The sequence below is a fragment of the Canis lupus genome, chromosome 34, assembly GCF_011100685.1.
Source record: "Canis lupus familiaris isolate Mischka breed German Shepherd chromosome 34, alternate assembly UU_Cfam_GSD_1.0, whole genome shotgun sequence".
NCBI classification, from domain to species: domain Eukaryota; kingdom Metazoa; phylum Chordata; class Mammalia; order Carnivora; family Canidae; genus Canis; species Canis lupus.
This window is the reverse complement of record NC_049255.1, coordinates 18,375,141-18,396,009: the sequence shown is the minus strand read 5'-3', so window position 1 is coordinate 18,396,009 and position 20,869 is coordinate 18,375,141. Positions and strand designations below refer to the sequence as shown.

At 38.4% G+C, this 20,869-nt stretch overlaps 1 protein-coding gene across 2 annotated transcripts in view; it reads right to left on the bottom strand.

Moving 5' to 3' along the window:
- MAP3K13 (mitogen-activated protein kinase kinase kinase 13) overlaps positions 1-20,869 on the bottom strand; it is a 142,258-nt gene that overhangs the window by 27,754 nt on the left and 93,635 nt on the right. For both annotated transcript variants that reach the window (XM_038583611.1, XM_038583610.1), the window contains exons 2-7: positions 19,706-20,265; positions 12,190-12,373; positions 6,985-7,176; positions 2,768-2,926; positions 800-958; positions 252-360 (exon numbers count right to left, since the gene is read on the bottom strand). In XM_038583611.1, coding sequence (XP_038439539.1) covers positions 252-360; positions 800-958; positions 2,768-2,926; positions 6,985-7,176; positions 12,190-12,373; positions 19,706-20,180 — 1,278 coding nt within the window. In that variant the 5' untranslated portion in view covers positions 20,181-20,265. The remainder of the gene's footprint in view (positions 1-251; positions 361-799; positions 959-2,767; positions 2,927-6,984; positions 7,177-12,189; positions 12,374-19,705; positions 20,266-20,869) is intronic.

The window sequence follows — 20,869 nt, the reverse complement described above, 5'->3', positions numbered from 1 at the left end:
ATCTTTAAAAATTAAAAAAAAGACTTTTGAGGGACACCTGGGTGGTTCAGTTTGAAATGAGATAATGATGTATCTTAAGTATTTAGAAAAGTCCAAAATTTCCTCTGTGTGAGGTAGCAAAGTTACCACTTCACAATAACTAGAGCTCTATAATTGTTATGAAAATCAGAATGGTTCTAAGAGTTTCTCTTTCTCATTTGGGGTCCCCTGGCTGTGTGTTCTGCACAGTGGAAGAAAGTTTCCAGACTTACCTGAGACTTGAAGTAGGTTTCTTGTGGGGTGGCAAGAACATCTGCAGAAGCGATGTCTAAGTGCATGAGTGTCTGCCGGAAGGAAGGGCGGTTGCGAGGTTTGCTCTGCCTACAAGTTAAGAAAAAAAAAACAACAGCTTGTGCATTGTAGAGGTTGTGTTCAGGAACATAAAGATTTTATTCTACTTTATAAGAAGCATTTTTGGCTTCGTGCATGGCTATATCTCAGGCAGTGCTCACATACTGAAGAGCAAAAGGAAAATGTAATTAGGAGATACCTGTGATGCTAAAATGTACATCTCCAGGATCAGTGTTTGATAATAGTAGCCCCTTAGGACTAGTAAAGTAATAATAGCTATCATTTACTAAGGCCTACTATTTCAGGATATACCAAATTTTTTATTTATCAACAACTCCAGGTCTGCCAGGCTTTAACCAGGTGACTCACTTCAAATCCATATCAGAGACCTCCCTGTAGTTTCAGAGAAATTTTAAATGTGGTTTTGAGTAAGAAGGTAAAAGAATCTTGCAAGAAATAGATTTCTTACCAGGTCTGTTTCATAAGGATTTTGAATCCATCGGGGCAAGTGGAAGGAACTGGAAGGTGTAGACTATTGCTTCCAACACCCCAAATAATGGCTGAAGAGTCTACATCTTTGTAAGGAATCTCTCCTGTCAGCAGCTCCCAAAGCACCACTCCAAAAGACCTATAGTAGTACCAGGTACAGGTACCAAAGACAGTACAGAAATACAGGTTTGTTTTGAATTCTTTATTAATTTTTAGCCAAATATACACCCAGTTTCAAAATTCTAATACTGCCATAAGAAGAACAGAAACAGCCAGGAAAACTAAGAAAAAGAAATTCAGTGAGGGGTAACCAATACTGCTTGATATTAAGAAATATTATAAGGCTTTGGTAATTAACTCTAGCAAGTGAATAGACAGCCGTACTAATGGAATGGAACAGAAATCCATAAATAGGCCAAATACATACAGGGCTTGAGTATATGATAGAAGTGACATCCCAGAACAGTGAGGGAACACTGACTGATCAGGAAATGCTATTGGGACAACTAGGGGAAAAATTAAATCTACAGCTCATCTTTTTTGGGGGAGGGGATTTTATTTATTTACTCATGAGAGACACAGAGAGGCAGAGACACAGGCAGAGGGAGAAGCAGGCTCCTTGCGGGGAGCCCTGTGGGGGACTCAATCCCACGACCCCGGGATCACAACTGGAGCCAAAGGCAGATGCTCAACCACTGAGCCACCCAGATGTCCCTATAGCTCATCTTACATCAAGATACATTCCAAATGAATCAAAAATTCAAATGTGAAAAGAAAAAAATGAAACCATAAAACCCTGACAGAACACAAGGGAAATTTTTTTTTTCTTTTTACTAATCTTGGAGTGGCAAAAGCTCTCTAATTATGAAATCCAAAAACTACAAACGTAGACATTGATCAGTTAAATTGCATTTAAAAAAAAAATCTAGCATGGAGAAAGAACTCCACCATAAACAAAATAACAAAATAGGAATAGCCTATACACAAAAGGCTATACACAAAAGACTCATCTCCTTAATATATAAAATACTTCTATAAATTGATAAGAATCAAGATCAGAGACCTAAGCAAAGGATAAGAATAGCTCACAAATAAATTATAAATGGTTTGTAAACATATGAAAAAATGTACATTATAACTTATAAGGGGAACCCACGTTAAAACAGCACCCAAGATACCATGTGTTACCTAGATGGTTGGCAAAAATCCAAAAAGTTAACACATTTTGTTGGTGAGACTGAGAAAACACACATTTCTGTTGGGAACATAATTGGTATAATCCCAAAGGAGGATGCATTGGTGATAATTATCCAAATTACAAATGATCCCCCATTTCTACTTTATCTTACTCTGGTGTTACATGTCATTTTAACATATTCTATTATTTTGGTTTTTAGCCTAAGAGTTATTAGTAGCCATTCTTAAGAACGGAAGAAAAGTGGACTATGGGGAAATAGACGATTAATAGTAAAGATTCGTAATCTCAAAGGAAAAGTGGGTATTTTTAAAAGGCAAACAACAACAACAACAACAAACAAACCAAAAACAGCATAGCTCATAGGGGATGCATGATAAAAGGGCAAGCAGCCCTATTATACACTTCCAGTAACTCTACAGCACATAACCGTATCACCGCAACATACATCACTGATATATACAGTGATGGTCTGAGGGACCAAGCCCAGGTAAACTTAGTTTAGTGTATTTTATTTAAGGTGAGAATTATGTAGTATATCTCACAAAGACTTCTACACTAAATGTTTATTTGAAGTTAACTTTCCATTTTCCAGAAAGTTCAGTCTATTCTGTGAAGGTCTGCAAAACTGATGATTTATAATAGGAGACTTACAAGTGAGTAACAGGAAGGAATACTTAGGGAAAGGACAAGTGTCGAAGGAGGGAAGGGCTAATAGGGGAAGTGGGAAGGCCTCTTAGTTGGGCTGCTCACCATATATCAACTTTTTCAGAGACAGGTTCATTGCGTATCACCTCTGGTGCCATCCACGCGACTGTGCCAGCAAAGGACATCTTCGTGCTTTTGTCACTGAGTTCCTTAGACGTTCCAAAATCTGAAATCTTTACCGCATCTGTATGAGTCACCAAAACACTTTAAAAAGAAATAAAGAGAACATCCAGATCATTAGTAGTAATACAAATCACAACTGTAACTGGCAACTTAGTTTGCCGCCTCCTACCCTGTAGAATTCAGCTCGTGAGTTCCAACATTATGGGAGCATTGGCTGTACCCTAGACAGAGCGGCACTCCCGCATGTGAGGCCGCCCAGTGTGGTGGGCTTTTTCCACCTAGTTTCATCCTGCCTCCACCACTTGCTAACTGGGTCGCCTCTGCCATGTTACCTGATTCTTCTAAGCCAGTTTTCTCATCTAGTATGATGGAGACAACTCAGGTCACAGTAATCTTATCCATGATTCAAACATGCAGAAAACTCTGAAAGTGATATATAAGTATTTTCTCATCTGTATCAAGCAAACTCATTTTATTTACCTGTGGCTCATTATGGAGAGCTGTCCTAGACTTTGCTTGGAGTGTGGGGTAATGCACTATGTTACCTTTCTGAAATCTTATGACTCGAAGAGTTTTTGATAAGGAATTATGGGCCTATAATAATGGCCCCATGGAATTTTCATTTGAATTAAATGAGATAAGATATGTAAAACACCTGTGCTCAATAAATATTAGTTTCTACCCTTCCCAGTCTCAGACAAACCACTAAGAAAAACACTTCTTTTAAAACACTGTTGGGGATCCGTGGGTGGCTCGGCAGTTGGGTGCCTGCCTTCGGCCCAGGGTGTGATCCTGGAGACCCGGGATTGAGTCCCGCATCAGGCTCCCTGCATGGAGCCTGCTTCTCCCTCTGCCTGTGTCTCTGCCTCTTTCTCTCTCTCTCTGTGTGTCTCTCATGAATAAATAAAATATTAAAAAAAAAAAAACACTGTTTACAGATGTCTGGGTGGCACAGTTGGCTAAGCGTTTGCCTTCAGCTCAGGTCATGGGATCCCAGAGTCCCCAGGGTCCTGGGATCCAGCCCTGCACCAGGTTCCCTGCTCAGCAGAGTCTGCTTCTCCCTCTGCCTGCCTCTCCCTCTCCTTCTGCTTGTGCTGTCACACACACACACAAAATCCTTAAAACACTGTTTAAATAATGGCTAACTGGGGATCCCTGGGTGGCTCGGCAGTTTGGCGCCTGCCTTTGGCCCAGGGTGCGATCCTGGAGTCCTGGGATCAAGTCCTGTGTCAGGCTCCCGGCATGGAGCCTGCTTCTTCCTCTGCCTGTGTCTCTGCCTCTCTCTCTTTCTCGCTCTCTCTCTGTGTCTATCATAAATGAATAAATAAATCTTTTTAAAAAAATAATGGCTAACTAAAATCACACATGAGACTATAACACTAGGGATTTTTTACAATAAAAAGCTAATAAGTATATAGTGGGACTCCACCAATGTTGATAAGGGAGAGCTGGAATAGGTTTAGACTTAAGTAGATTTCATGCAAGTCATGTTTTCCTTTTCATGGTATTTACCTGAAATGTGACCTGGGAAAATTGCTTTTCTAGCCTTAACGATGAATACAATCTAGTACCAGTCAAATCCAAACTATTAATATGCTTACAAACTGGACTGAATTCAAGTGAAATAACCTGTTTAGAACTTTAGAATGTTAATGAGTTAGGGTTCTAGAGACTTAATGATCTAAAGACCTATTTTTAATAAGAAGAAGGCTTGATATTCAGAGTTATCAGATTTGAGGGGGCTAGAAAACAGAAAACTTAATTCCTCTCCTCCCTTCTCTGAACCAGGAACTTCGTATTTGCCTCTTTCCCTGCCAGTGTCACGTGGCTCTCTACTTACCAAACGGCTCTGCTTACAACTGTTAGAATACCTTCATCACGTCCTACCCCTAGCTTTACACCTGATATATAAAATTTACATAATTTGGAAATTTTGATTTAACGGTGCTAGTCTTGGTGAAAATGCATAAGGACTTAAACATCATGGGATATCTGACATAGTTTCAGAATGGATGGTATCATATACCATGAAAGTCAGAAAAGGTGATAAGCCCCTAGAAAGAAAACCATGAGAAGCTCCTCTTCTGTTTCTCTTGTGCTGCTCACTATGAGACTTCTTGGCATGGTGAGAGGGAAGGGACGTGGAGGGAGGACTAGAGGGCACATGAGGTTAGAACTTACGTAAAGTCTTCTCTGAAACAAAGCTGGGGTCACACAGCCAAAGATTTAATGCGGGTAATGAAATCTCTCTTTACTGCAAGCCAGACTGATGTTTGTCTTTTCAAAGTTAGCTTGGAACCCAAAGAGGCCAAGGCTGCCGGAAGTTCAGGGGAGTACTGATAACACAGGCAAAGCCTTATTGGGTAACTTATTACTCTAATCTTTAAATGACAAGAGTCAAAGAAAGTAGCATGTGATTTTATATATTCTAACATTTCCTGACTTCTTCCTCTAAAGTTAATTCTCAAGGGGCACCAGGGAGTTAAGAAGGAAACCATTCATAGAGGCCTTTGGCAAATCTTCCGTGTCTTTTATGTGTGTAGTGGATGACAAATGCAACAGGTTGTGTAAGAATGTGAACAGATGGAATAAAGACTATAATAAAGTTTATTTGCAAGTAAAGCAAGGAGGGGGCTGTTCATTGAGCTAATGACTACGATGATCCCCGCTGAGAACGGTGGTGGTAACCAAAGGCTGCTTTGAAGTTTTTAATCAAGGACTGATTTGTGTCTTCCATGGAGAGGAAACAGAAATCACTGGGAATCCCTCATCTTCATATGACGAGGTAGGATGCAGGTAGGTGCTTTGAGTCTAAAAGTTCTGGGTTCAAGTCCTAGCTCCATGACTTTGGGCTTTGAGCCCTTGTTTTTTTTTTTTTTTTTTTTCATTTTCTTTCTTTTTTAGAAAGGGAGAGGAGTGGGGGTGGGGGGCGTGGGGCAGAGAGAGAATCTTAAGCAGGCTCCATGCCCAGCAGGCAGTCTGAAACAGGCCTCAATTTCAAAAACTCGAGATCATGACCTGGACTGAAATTAAGAGTCAAACACTTAACTGACTGAGCCACCAGGCATCCTTAATTTTTTTTTATATATAAAATAAGAATAATGAATGATACTTGTTGCAACTACCCCCACACAATTTTTGCCAACATCAAAGCAGATGTAATGATGGATATTAAAAAAATATTATAAACCATGAAAGCACTACACCTACATGTTTTTGAAAAAAAGATTAAGGGACGCCTGGGTGGCTCAGTGGTTGAGTGCCTGCCTTCGGCTCAGGGCATGATCCTGGAGTCCTGGGATCGAGTCCCGCGTCGGGCTCCTGCAAGGAGCCTGCATCTCCCTCTGCCTATCTCTGCCTGTCTCTGCCTCTCTCTCTCTGTGTGTCTCTCATGAATAAAAAAATAAAAATCTTAATCTTTAAAAAAAACAATTAATTCCTCTCTGCTTCTCTACAGTAAAGTGTGATGAAAAATAATAAAACAGAAGCTACAAGGAAATACCCTATTTTATCAATTCCTTTCTTCCTTTCATGCAATTTGGGAAGTGAATAAACACTCCTCTTAAAGTGATTATTGATAGCCAAAGAATCATTTCGAAAACAGATTACTAGGCACAACTCTGCTTAGACTCCAGGAAGGTCAAAGGCCAAATCTACAGTCTACCTCTAACAATTGTACAGAACCTTGTGGCATATATTTTGTGAGCAAGCTTTAGTTCTAATGTTCTTATTTTTTCTTGGCCTCTGTCTCTTATTCATCCATTTTTATCCTATCGTATGCATTTTTGAAACTCATTTTTTTAATACAATAAACCAAACCTTCAGGTGGGGAAGTTTGGCTTTAATGGGATGATGGAGAGTAAATACTTCAGTTAATAATGAATCTTGCTTCATACTTGCACTATTAAAAAGCAACACAGGGAAAACAACAACACAGGGAAAACTAGTGTCAGGTGCTTGGAGCCATCTGTCACATAAGAAAGTAAGTTGGTCAACAATAATCCAAAGAAACATGCAAATAGAATTTTCCACTATGCTGATTTAAGCTGAACTGCACATATGATGTCTAAAAACTTGAACCGTGCTTGATAAAGTTCCTTATTCAAAGCAATAAAACAAAAATTCACTCCAAAACTCACTTAGGTGATTTGAGATCACGATGAATAATTTTATGGAGGTGCAAATAATTCATTCCACTTGCAATTCCCGTGGACCAGTCCACTAGCAACCGTGGTGTGATCTTCCTGCCAGCTCGCAAAACCTCATAGAGTTGTCCATGGGCACAGTATTCCATGATGATGCAGTAACAGGGGGCCTGAGTACAAACGCCCCTTTCAAGAAAACACAAATATGTTTATAAATTCATACATACATGCAAACATACCTGTATAGATATTTTATATTTTAAGAACATTTAATACATTAAATAATTAAGACCAGTTCTCTACCCATATTATTTTTTAAAGATGTAACCTTTCCTGATTCTTCAATTACCGTTAAAACACCTCTAGTGTCCAATCTTCTCTATTATGCACACAGACAATTTTAGTTCATATTGTTTACTCCTGATTCTATGTTGTGCTGTATCTGGTGCTTTTCTCTGGGGACCATTCCATTCTGGGATTCCTGAGACTCGAGTAGGCCAGGGACTGTGTTGTTTTAGATGGTTAAGAATCATTTAAATCTCTTCCTTTTAAAATTAAATAGAAGGTTTTATACATAGGATACAGAAAGAGAATTCTGGTAAAATATTGCTATTTTAACTATTAGTTGTTGAATTTTAAATTAGTCAAATTTAAGATAACTAGACTGAAAATCAAAAAAGAGACAATTTTCTATATTATATAGTCTTTGAAAAACATTTCTATTTAGAATAAAAACAATATCATACAATGTAACACATACCTATGTGGCCTATATTTCGATCAATTCCTATGTCATCTACAAATCTTTTCCTGATTATTCCAGTCCAAGAAGATCTTTCTCTTTCCTACTATGCTACACAGGAGCCACTAGTTTTTTATGCACAATTTTCCTCTCCCCATACAGATTATAGGCTCCTTGAAGGGAAAGGTCTCCAGGTTCTTGTCTCTCTACCAAGAAGGCCTAGAAGTTCACAGCAAGTCTTTGACAGCTATTTCTTAACTTTACCTGAACCTTCTTTGCACTAAATCCTTTGCACAAACATGTGCAATTGTAAGGGTTAGGAAGCAGGGAACCAACATGGGAGAATTTCTTCTATTTGTCAGGAATGTTTCCATGTTTATTGTCTTATTGAATCTCCCCAAACCACTACACAATAGTTATGACCCCTTCCGTTGTTAACAGGTAAGGCTCAGAGAAGGAAAGTGACCTGTCCTAGATGATATGCCTGTGACAGAGCTTGGATTCTAATCCAGTCTAACTTCAAAGCCTATGCTCTTTCTACTCACTATGGGACACTGCCCTCCATTTTGCTTTGCAACGTCTGCATACACATGCATACTGGGGACTCCTATGTCAGCATTACCCTAGAAAAATGATAATGATATTAACTCTACTTCATACTTTTGTCATGAAGATAAGAAAAGTGGAGAACAATTATGCCATTCTTGGTATCCCATCTCTTAATAAGTATGTACGCCTTCTTCCAAAACTTTCTAGAGTTGAGAGTATTCTATCTGCAAGATGCCCAGCTAAAGTCCTCAGCCAGCTACCAATTCATGTCCTCTCCCTTAGGTGGCTGTCAGCGATGAGAGAATGAAGAGGCCATAGCTTGCAATCATAGGAACGTCCTAAAGAACAGCAGGTTATGAAGAAGTAAAACTAAGTCTTCATTTTCCCTGCCCTGATATGCCTGTCAAATGCCACAGAGCTATCTCTATTATGCTCCTTATCACTTTCTAAGCTACCCAGAATTCTCATCTTCATGTCTAATGAAATTTTTTTTCAAGTTTCTGTTACTTGACTTTTTAGGAGAACTTGGTGGAACACAGATAAACCACAACTATAATCAGACAATTTAATTTTCATTACAAAAAAAAAAAAAAAAACAATGACTAGGCAGGAATAATGTGCTTAAGAATATCAAAATAAATATTTGTTTGAAGCTATTCAGCATCCTATTCAACCATGTTTTAACTTGCTGCACAGACAGAAAGGGTAACAGTGATATGTACTTTTCATTTTTCTTGACTGATGAATGAGAAGCAATCATCCCATCAACCCTATACTATGACAAGGCTTCTTAGTAGCTATAAATAGCAGCTCTCTAATCACTTCTAATTGCTACCTTTTTCTTCCCCTTGGCACCCAATTCCATTAGGAACAGTCAGATTAGGTTTTCCTCAAAGATTGCTTTTAAAAAATTGGAAGAAAAAAAATACAGACTTCTTTTCTTTCACTTCCCCTTCTGTACATGGTTCTTACTTCAAAGGAAGCTGTAAGCACAGCAATCAGTATCCAGAGAGACATACTAAAATCTAATCATGCCTTCATATCTTCCAGACGGTCCTGAATGATTCATTGGCCAAGCAACACATGGCACAGATGGCTGCAAACATAACACTGCACAATGCCTCAAGAGCATGGTGTAATGAACCAGGGACACAGTCTCACTATTGTTTTCCATGTAGAGGTAAAGACTATTCAAGCATCTTCAGCCTAAAAAGTGGGGCATTGGCATGGCAATACTTGACCAAAATGCAGAAAACTGCACATGTAGGTAAGAGGATCAAAAGAGTAAGGTGGGAAAAGGTTGCAAGGAAAATGGGAAGAAAAAAAAAAAAAGAAAGGAAGGAAAAATAAAGCTTCTTACACCCATACTCTCAGGATACATTTCTACCTTTGGTTTACCCAGGACATCCCTGCTGGAAAACCCTCAGACCTGGGACATACAGCTCAGCTCACTTCAGGAGGCAAAAAAAAAACCACACTAATCTAGAGAATATTCTGTGTCTCAAACTCAGCATCCTAGTGATCTAAGCTTAAAAGCTGAGTTAAATATAAGTTAAATGAAAGGTCCTTCCTTCCATTTAGGATGTAGCAAACTAGAAGTGATGATTATCCTCAGTGAAGTCAAATGAAGGAAAGAAGTGAGTCTGATAGTCTATCTGCTTAAAAATAACCCTTCTGTTGTCTTTTGAAATTTATCATTGTTGGAAAGATTATGATTAGTCTCTATAGCGTTTCGTTTTCGTCTCACATCCTCCTTGCCCAAATAGGGCAACAAAGGATGGAATCTCTAGAGCAACTGAAGCTCTCTCCCATGCCCACTGTATGGATGTTCCTTCCACAAGGAAATACATTCACATACTTCATTTAGTATCCCAGTTGAATGCTTCTCTCCTTTTCACATCTCTTTCCCTTTCCATTAAGGGGTCTTGTTTAGGAATCAAAACTCAACATCAATATTCATTTAAACCCATTCTACAAAACCCTTACCCACGATTTCTATTCCTTACTTTAGGAATGTGATTCCAATGAAAAATTATCACATGACATGTTTACCTTTATAATGAGACTTTTATCAAGAGAGGATGCCTCTTGGGGGCTGGGAGAAGTTCTTCCTAGTTTAGGAAAGGGGAATTTGTAAATTATTCCACTTCTGGCTATAGCCACATTGCTCATATTATTTTCCAGGATCGAAATATATACATCAAACATATCAAGAAGCTCTAGTTTCTTAACTGTCATTCTACCTAAAGACTAGCTTTCCTGTTCTTAACTTTCACTCCTGTAAAGCCACTCATCCATTTGTTTCCAGGATAGAGCAGAGTTTGAAGCCTGGCAAGAGAGGGAACTCAAGGGAAAGCTACAGGCAGAAGAGATGACACATATTTAGAGCTCAGCACTGCCAGATTTGGGGACTTCCTCAAATTTCCCCTAATGCCTCCCCTTTTGCTAGTGATCCCTACCATTATTATGAAAATAACAGTCTGAGCTAGAAAGATATGTCCATACACTCTTGAAAACACCTACAGTGTGGAATGAGCATAGCATATAACTTACTCTCATCAGTAATTCAGCTGTCATTAGATTTAGAAGGCTGAGTGTTTAGCATTACTTGAAAAGAGATCTAGCAAAGCCTGAGGCAGGGAGAAACACTGTGAAGATGCCTCTTATTACAAGTTCATATTTAAGAAGGGAGGCTAACAGAAACTAGAGAGAGAGGTATTTTTTTTTATTAGTTTCTGTTAGCCTCCCTTCTTAAATATGAACTTGTAATAATTATGTATACAATGGAATATTACTCAGCTATTAGAAATGACAAATACCCACCATTTGCTTCAACGTGGATGGAACTGGAGGGTATTATGCTGAGTGAAGTAAGCCAGTCGGAGAAGGACAAACATTATATGTTCTCATTCATTTGGGGAATATAAATAATAGTGAAAGGGAATATAAGGGAAGGGGGAAGAAATGTGTGGGAAATATCAGAAAGATGAGACAGAACGTAAAGACTGCTAACTCTGGGAAACGAACTAGGGGTGGTGGAAGGGGAGGAGGGCGGGGGGTGGCAATGAATGGGTGACGGGCACTGGGGGTTATTCTGTATGTTAGTAAATTGAACACCAATAAAAAATAAATTAAAAAAAATACCTCTCTGTTACACAGAGACTAATTGTTCTGTGATTGCATCAGATATTAGCTTTGTTTTCTTTTTTTTAATTAATTAATTAATTAATTTATTTATTTATTTATTTATTTTTTTTTTTTATTGGTGTTCAATTTACTAACATACAGAATAACACCCAGTGCCCGTCACCCATTCACTCCCACCCCCCGCCCTTCTCCCCTTCCACCACCCCTAGTTCGTTTCCCAGAGTTAGCAGTCTTTACGTTCTGTCTCCCTTTCTGATATTTCCCACACATTTCTTCTCCCTTCCCTTATTTTCCCTTTCACTATTATTTATATTCCCCAAATGAATGAGAACATATAATGTTTGTCCTTCTCCGACTGGCTTACTTCACTCAGCATAATACCCTCCAGTTCCATCCACGTTGATAGCTTTGTTTTCTTAATTGAACTTTAGGATGTGCAGGTTATCTCAGAGTGAGCTCCATCATCTCGCTGATAAATGAGGTTAATTCATCAGCTAGGATTGCTTGGTAGGAATCCATTTCTCCCTTTCTGTCTCATGTACATCCTTTCTGAGAAGGGTGTGCTTTGGCAAAAAGAACTACTAGATTATAAGATCCTTAAAGACATAACTTTCATTCAATCGTTGGTGCCCTCCCAAAGCACCTAGCATGGTACTAAGTCTATAGTATTCTTGATGTGTCTTTCAAAGCAGGAACTCATATGTAGATATTGGGGGAAAGAAAATCTATTTCTTAAAAAAAAAAAAAAAGCCTTGACCTACTTGAAAGCGATGATGTTAGGGTGCTTCAACTTCCTCAAATGCTTGATATCCGTCTCATTCTGTTCTCTCACTTTCTTGATGGCCACCTCTTCCGCTCGGAACTTGCCCAAGAAGACAGCTCCTTGGGCTCCACTACCCAGCCACTGCAGCTCTGAGATCTCCTCAAATGGCACTTCCCAAGTATCTAGGCACACAAGCGAGAAACAAACTTAGATCTCGGAATTTACTCAGGGACCATCCTACAAGGCCATTCCAAAGGTACCAACTTCAGCATCACCCCAGATGATCTCTACCCTTTGACTCCCACCTGGTAACTCACCAAAAGATACAACCCTCCTATGGGTCTTGGTACTATCCATCACATATTCTCATGTATTAGTTTGTATCAATTTTTAACCAATGAAATCAAGCAGATCAGAGATCTCTAATATACTCTCCACTGAACAAAACATATCTTGACATTCCCATGGGCCCACCTCCTCACTTCAAGCTTGCATGTTCAATCCACTTATCTATACCACTATCTCTAGTCCATCACCCATGATAAGTCAGTGTTGTTTTACTCCTCTTTGAATCTCTAGTGCAGATGCTTAATTAATCTTTCCTGAATTTTCAATGATACTCTCACAAGGATCTAATTATGTTAAAACTTATGTTAATATTTACCTTTTATTGAGTACTACGTGCCAGACATTAGCATAAAGCTTTATATATCTCATGTGTTTATCCTTTCAACAATTTTGTAAGTCTGGTCTTATTGTGGTTATTTAGAGATGAGAAACAAAGACAGGGAGATTAAGTAACTTACCCAAGGTCATATAGATGGTAAGTGGCAGAACTGGGCCCAGAGCTCAAGAATGGCTGAATCCAGGGACAGTGCTTTCTCCACTATACCACATTGCCTCTCATGAAGTAATTGAGAGGGTCATTAGCCATGACAGATTTACTCATATAGATGCAGTACTTTCCAGTTTCTCTCTTTCTTAGAAGTTGATTTTCTTTGCACCAAAAAAGTAACAGGAGTCATTTCTAAGTGGTGACATTATTGATGATTCACATTACATTCTTTATTCTTTCCTGTATTTTTTTAACCTGAGCCTGTATTACTTTTATAATGAATAAAATGCTATTTTTAGATAAAGTACCTCAAAAATTCAATCAATATGTGCTTTAATCTCATGGAACTTAAAAAGGAGAATATGATCCACTGATCCTTCTCCTTGTCCCCCTTTTTATCAGTTCATTGTCAACTGGTAAAAAATAAACATCAAAGAACTAGGAGTCCCACAGAGTGGAGAGAGGATGATGACAATGTTAAAGGTTACGGGGGATTTTCATTAGATCATCAAGCACTAAAAGGTCACTGTTTGCAGAACATTGAACAAGGTAGTGTTGAGTCAGCTCTGAAGATATTCTGATCTTGAAAGCAGATCAACTCACATCTACCATGGTGAAGAAGCAGCAGAAAGAGGTCATCAGGACCTAGAAGGAACTACATTTTCCTCTTTTCTAATTTTCTCAACCTTGAGAGAAAAGAAATTCTGCAGAGTCTTAATAAAATGTGGCCTCTCATTATATTGGTTAAAACATGACCTTCCAGAGAAAATGACATGGGGCAGGACAAATTACAGTGAGGATGGTTGACAGCATAGGTATTTAACCCATTCTTTTGCTCTGAGCAGATTGAAGGTTTCTGCTCTGCCGAAATTAGATAGATGCTACATAAAAACAATTTCTCTAAAATACAAATAGATCACAAATACGAAATCATCGAATAAAAAAATGATACCAAGTGAGATGCAGGAGGAATGAGTGAGTTACGTGGGTTTGACTGCTTTGAGGATCTTTCTGGCTTCGAATGACTGACAAGAGTTAAGTGTGTCACACAGCCCCACTTCCATCCCCAAAGGTTTATCTGTGCAGCAAACGCAGGACCCAGATATCCATAACACACCATCAGAAGGTTTTACTTGTTAGGGGTCTGTCTGGTGAGGAACTAGACACAGTGTCACTTTGGCCACTCTGGGGCCAAATAAAGTACTATTGCTGGATTCTGGGGCAAGAACATACTGGGCTATATTTTCCTGAAAAACTTTATAAAAACCCAAGTTATCCTAATTTTAAGTGTAGTAACTACTAAAATTAGACATCTTTGGGTGTTTTATTCCCCCATTTACTGAACCTTTATTCACTGCTAAATGCTAGAAACACCAGAAAATATTAGAAAAAAACAAACAAAAGCATTTTATCTACAATCCCATTCCATATTCAGTTTTCATCTTCTCTTCCAGTCTTTGCTCATATGTATGCAACTATGTAGGAGTTGTAGGTGACACATAATCTTTTACACTTTTTTCAGGTAATGTGTATATCCCATATATTTCCAGTTTTTATTATAAGCTTTTTCATAGTTGCTCACTATACCCTTGTACTTTTTTCTGTACTTGAGTGTTTCCATCTTTTTGTCTGGTCTAAATTTGATACTTTTTTCTTTCTTTATATTATTTCCTCAGACTCAGTTCTTAGGTTAAACAGTACAGTTTGCTATACATTCTAACTTGCCATCCAAAAGGGTTTCGCTAGTTTTTGCTGAGAGCAGTAAAGCATAAGTGTGTCCCTTTGACTATAAGTTTGTCATCAATGAATATTGTCGATAGTCTTCTGGCTTCTAATTTATTTAGGTGTAAGGTAATGTATTATAAGTTTGCACTACTTTATTATTTATGTTAAAAGATTTATTCATTTGAGAGAGAGACAGAGAGTGCAGGGCAGAGGGGGAGGGTGATAGAATCACAGGCTAACTCTCCGTGGGGCAGGGAGCCCAGTGCAGGGCTCAATCTCACAACCTGAGCCGAAACCAAGAGTCAGCTGCTCAACTGACTGAGCCACCCGGGCACCCCAAGTTTGCAGTACTTTAATTGCCAGTGACGCGGAAGGTTTCTCCACATTTGTCTAATGCTCACAGTTGTTCTGCATGAATTGTCACAATTATGCTTCGTGCATTTATCTGCCGGGGTCCCAGAGTTCTCATAAACTTGAAGGGGTTTTCTATTTCTTGAATACATGTGAAGAGAATATATTTTTGAAAACTTACTTTATATTTTATTATTTTTTGAACACATTATTTTCATAGATGCCTGTCATTTCCTTCGTAATTTCTTCTACTACCTAATCAATCTCCTGAGAGTAATCTACGGTTGATTCTTTTTTTAAATTTAATCTTTACATCCAGGGCACCTGGGTGGTTCAGTTGGTGAAACATCTGCCTTTAGCTCAGGTCATGACCCCAGGGTCCTAGGATGGAGTCCTATGTTGGGCTCTCCCTGCTGTTCCTCCTGCTCGTGTGTGCTCTCTCTCTGTCAAATAAATAAAATCTTAAAAAAAGGTTTAATCTTTATATCCATCTGGAGCTTTTCTTGATGTATGGTATGAGGACCAAGGCAAATTAATTTTTTTCATATTGTTATTGAATGATTCCAAGCCAATTTATTAAATAGTTCTTTCTTTTTATATCATTTTATAATGTTTATATTATAATTTCTTATATATATGCACATATATATAAAATAAGTAAACTCTACACCCAACATGGGGCTTTAACTCATAACCTCAAGATCAAGAGTTACATGTACTATGACTAAGCCAGCCAGGTGCCCCTACAATTTCTTATATTTTGAAATAAATAATGCCTATTATTTAGCATTGTATGAAATGGGAAATAAATGAATTATTAAAATATAAATGATAAATACATTTGGCACTCAAATACCAAAGGTTGACGATATTATACTAAAGAGTAAAATTTTCCTCTACCAACAATAGCTCATGCCTGTGTTGTTCAGCTATGCTTAGCCAAGTCTTAATTATCCATAGAAAAATAGAGTGGACCACACTGGTAATTCAGGAACAGAGTGTAAAGTAATACTTCAACCACCTTTCTATCAATCTTTTTACTGGAACTAATTATCAGAAGTAAAACTGATGTGACTCAGTCCTTTTGTCTCATCCCAATATCCCTCTCAATATCTAGTCAGAAGCCAAGGAGTAGGAAAAAAAAAAAAAAAAAACAGAAAAAAGAATGTTAGCAAAGAGGATGTGCAAAATTCAGGGCCCCCACTAACTGACAGCAAGATAACGACATAACAATGGAACCTGGCTGTGTTTGCTCTGGGGTTAGTCTCAGACTTTCTGCTGCTTTTGTATCTGTCCATTGGTAATCTTCCCCAGCTTCTATCTTCTGATTCATCACTCTGAGTCCTGTCTTAATTCCAATATCTACCATGATCTCTAAGACTGAGAAAAACCCCCGTGCCCATCTACTTTTACAGCATAAATTTTCCTTTGTTTATATTCAGACATGGTTATGATAATACTTGCATTAAGGACTGGGAACTATTTGGCAGTAAAAGATTTCAATTACACATACTACCTTACTTGGACTTCATTACCAACATACCAAATGGGAGATGAAGATTTCATTAAAATTTTGAAAAATCAAGTGAAATTTTCTCCTAAGTACCAAGAGTAGAGACACATCTGTTCTGTGTACTATCCTTTAGTTGACTGTAATCCAGGATTAAAGATTAGCTCCCTGATCCCAGAGCTGACAAGGAAAAAACTACCTTAGTTTCTGGCTAGTGAGTCTCTTTGATGGCCCCCGGCAACACCAGCCACAGTAGGGTATCCTGTCATCTGCTGAAGATTTAGGCAGCTATAAGGTGCTTTGTAAGCTTAAGATGACCAGGCCTATTTCTTATTTACTCTTTAAATAAGCCTTTCTGACAGTCACATAATCAATTGGAAGACAATTAAATAGAAGTCTAGAGGACAATTTTTTAAAAATTATTTTTTTAAAGTAGGCTTCACACCCATTACGGGTTCGAACTCATGACCCTGAGACCAAGACCCGAGCTGCGATGGAGAATTGAACACTTAACCAACTGAGCCACCCAAACACCCTCCAAAATTTTTAAAGCTCCTTTTGACAGCCACATAGGATGGGTCGGTTGCCCATCTTTACGAGCCTGAAGCTCAATGCTGCATTTGGATCCTGAGATCTCCAAATTACCGCCAAAATAATTATTTGATTGGGCAAGTGAAGACCCTAAAAACCGAAGGTAGTTTAACACATAAACAGATATTAGTAGGTTTTGCATCTGAGCAGAGAAGAGGGAACTTTTTAAAAAATAATAAATTAAGAGTGGTTATCTCTGGGTTGTGGGATAACAAGTACTTTTTATTTTCCTCTTTGTGCTTATTTTTATTCTCAGTTTTTAAAATAACAACACTGTTTAACATTGAAACCCCCAACCTTCATGTGACAAAGAACAGCTTTTTTTTTTTTAAAAGATTTTATTTATTCATGAGAGACACAGAGAGAAGGAGAGAAACAGAGACACAGGCAGAGGGAAAAGCAGGATCCATGCAAGGAGCCCGATGCAGGACTCGATCCCAGGGCTCCAGGATCACACCCTGGACCGAAGGCAGGTGCTAAACCGCTGAGCCACCCAGGGATCCCCAATTACAGCTTTTTAATTTCCTTGAAACCTTAAGACCATAAGAAGGGGAAAGAAGGGTGGAATGTGCAAGGCGGATGGGATGGGAGGATGTATGAAAGACCGAGAGAGAGACAGACAGACAGACCAAACCCAGAGACTGACAAAGAATTTCTGAATGCAGCAGGAATGGATGCTGTGATTGACAAATCCTGGAAAGCATGCCTGAGATCAACTGATTTACTACCAAATCCCAATACACTTAAGGATATGGAAGGAGAGGTTGGTATTGGTTTAAGAGAAAGTATTTCAGAAATAGGAAAAATAGAAGGCACGAGAAAAATGGGCAATGGTGACTGAGGTCAACTGGCTGTTGCAGAAAAGCTGTCAATAGTCTTGAATGAAAGATATGAATATATGTATTTAATTTTTTAAAAGATTTTTATTTGTTCATTTGAGAGAAAGAGAGAGCACAAGCAGAAGGAGGGATAGAGGGAGAGGGAAAAGCAGGCTCCCCGCTGAGCAAGGAGCCCAACACAGGGCTTGATCCCAGGACCCCAGGATCATGACCTGAGCCAGAGGCAGATGCTCAACTGACTGAGCCACCCAGGTGCCCCAAAATGAGTATATTTTTAAAAGACGGTCACAGAGTCCAACATTCGGTTATGAAATAAATGAGACAGAATCTCATTTCTGGTCCTTTCCAAAGTTTCTTGATGAGAGAACTGTTAACAATGGAATGATTTATGCCAGGCTAGCTACAAAGATATGTATCAAAAGCTTTAAAAAGCCACAAACCCTTTTAAACCAATCATTCCTCTTCTAAAGACTTAGCTTAAGGAAATTAGAAACATAATAAAAAATAATCACAGACATAAAGATATGGGTGAAAATTAATTAATAAACAGATGTTCATTGCAGTGTAGCTTATGATCACCAAAAATAGCAAATTGCCAAGCAATAGAGGGTTGCTTAAAGAAATCTTGGCACATTCACACAATTTAATATTATGCAGGCATTAAAAATGCTAAAGAAGTATATTTCATGATACGGGAAATGTTCACAATGTGAAGTGAAAAACCATAACAAAATAGTTTGACTCTTTTTTTTAAAGCACACATAAACACACATAATAAAACTAACATAATACATACCACAAACATTAATAATGGAGACCGAGGATCATAGATAAATATTTTTACTTTTTTTGGGGGGGAACTTACCTGTATATTCCAATTTTTCCACATATATTACATTTGCTATCAGGAAGAAAAAAATTCTTTTGAAGAATATAAATGAAGTTATAAAGAACACTGGGGCCATGTGTTCTCTTTACTTCAGAAGCACAATGCTTGAATTGGAATATATGAATATGCATGTCACACAATGATGGGAGTTAATTTACTTTTTAAAAAGCTGTGGGATCTAGACATAATAATGCTTCTCAAGATTGGTTGTATATTTGTTCTTTTCTCACAATGTGAGCTTTCTGTGCCTTGGCTGTAAGAAAATGATTCCTTTTTACTACAACCTACGGCAGGCAGACAATATTAAGGCACAGAACCACGTGGTTTCTGTGTGGCTTTGAATTAATCCAGTGGCCATCAGACCTTTTGATTACATAAACTTTCAATAAAAAAATTTTAAACATGCATTATGTGATTTTACAAATTATGTATCTGCACAACTTTATTAAAATACCAAATATATATGAGAACATGCATGAAAATAGAAATTTAAAATGGTGATAGAAGGAATAGGCCCACTAACGTTTTCTTCCCTCATAACACTATGGGTTGTCTTCTATGTACTCTACTTGACACCACTAGGCTGGACAACTATAGAAGATGGGCTTTGGCCAAACAAGACCAACCAAATGTGAATCTGTTCCAGTGAGAAGGTCTATAGGAGATTGGTACAGGGTATTCATCTGGTACTAGCATTTTAATCAGAGGTTATCCAATGAATGGTGGTGGTGTGTTTATCCAGGAAATATTTCCCAGATTCCCCCTCTAGCTTACCTTGCTGCTGCAATTTGTAATCAGTAGAATATGCCTTCCCAATGATATTCCATACAGGCCTTAAGCATCCAAATAGTCCTTCCAGAAACCCACCACTGCCACTGCCCGACCTGCTGAACTGAATCTTGATGTCTTCAGTTCCACTTGTGCTCTCTCCATCCACGGCATTGCTGTTCCCCTGAGACATGGCCATCTCTGATTCATCTTGTTCCCTCAGCTGAAGCACGCTGTTCTCAAACTGGTCCCTGGAATCCTCACTCACACTGGTCAACACTGTTGTGGTGATGGGGCTGTTCATGCTCTCATTTGGCTCTGTTTGTACCACCCCCTTTTCCTGCTGGTCCTGAAGGAGCTTGGGTGAGGGGTGGCTCCCCATAGGTGTGAGTTCATCTTGTAGTCCATTGAAGGTTCTGTTTTCACTCAAGGGTAAGTGTGGGGAAGAGGAGCAGCTCAGGTGCTCCTGAGGGTTGGCCATCGTGCCATGAGTGTGCCCAGGGTCCTGAGATGACACTCAGAGGATTATTAGGACAGAATTCTGATGCAAGAGGAGGCTCCCAAACCTGGGGAAAATAGGAGAAGGACATGAGATCACCCTTCTTGCAGTCAGCCACACTACTACACTTCTGTTTATAATAACAAAAACATTGAAACAATGGAAATTGGTTAAACACTGGTATACATCCAAATGATGGAATACTGTGCAGCAGTTAAAAATTGTGTTGTAGAAGAGTATTTTTTATGAATCTGAGAAAACGTTCATGACATGTTAACACAGAAAACAGATTAGAACAATATATACAACATAAACCCTTACAATTTTTTAAAGTTTTAATTTAAATTCCAGTTAACATACAGTGTAATGTTAGTTTCAGGTGTACAATATAGTGATTCAGCACTTCCATGGATTACCTGGTGCTCGTCACAAGTGGACTCCTTTATCCCCATCACCTGTTTCACCCATCCCCCACCTTTTACTGGAAAGGACACACAAACACATACAAGAAAAAAGATTGGGAATAATATATCCCAAGAATTAACTAACTATTGTTAACTATTAATTATTGTTAATTCTCAGTGGTTAGATTTGGGAGGGGTTTATATTGTTGTGTTTTTTTTTTAATATTCCAGGCATTCTATATTAATATATTGCTAGAGAGTGAATTT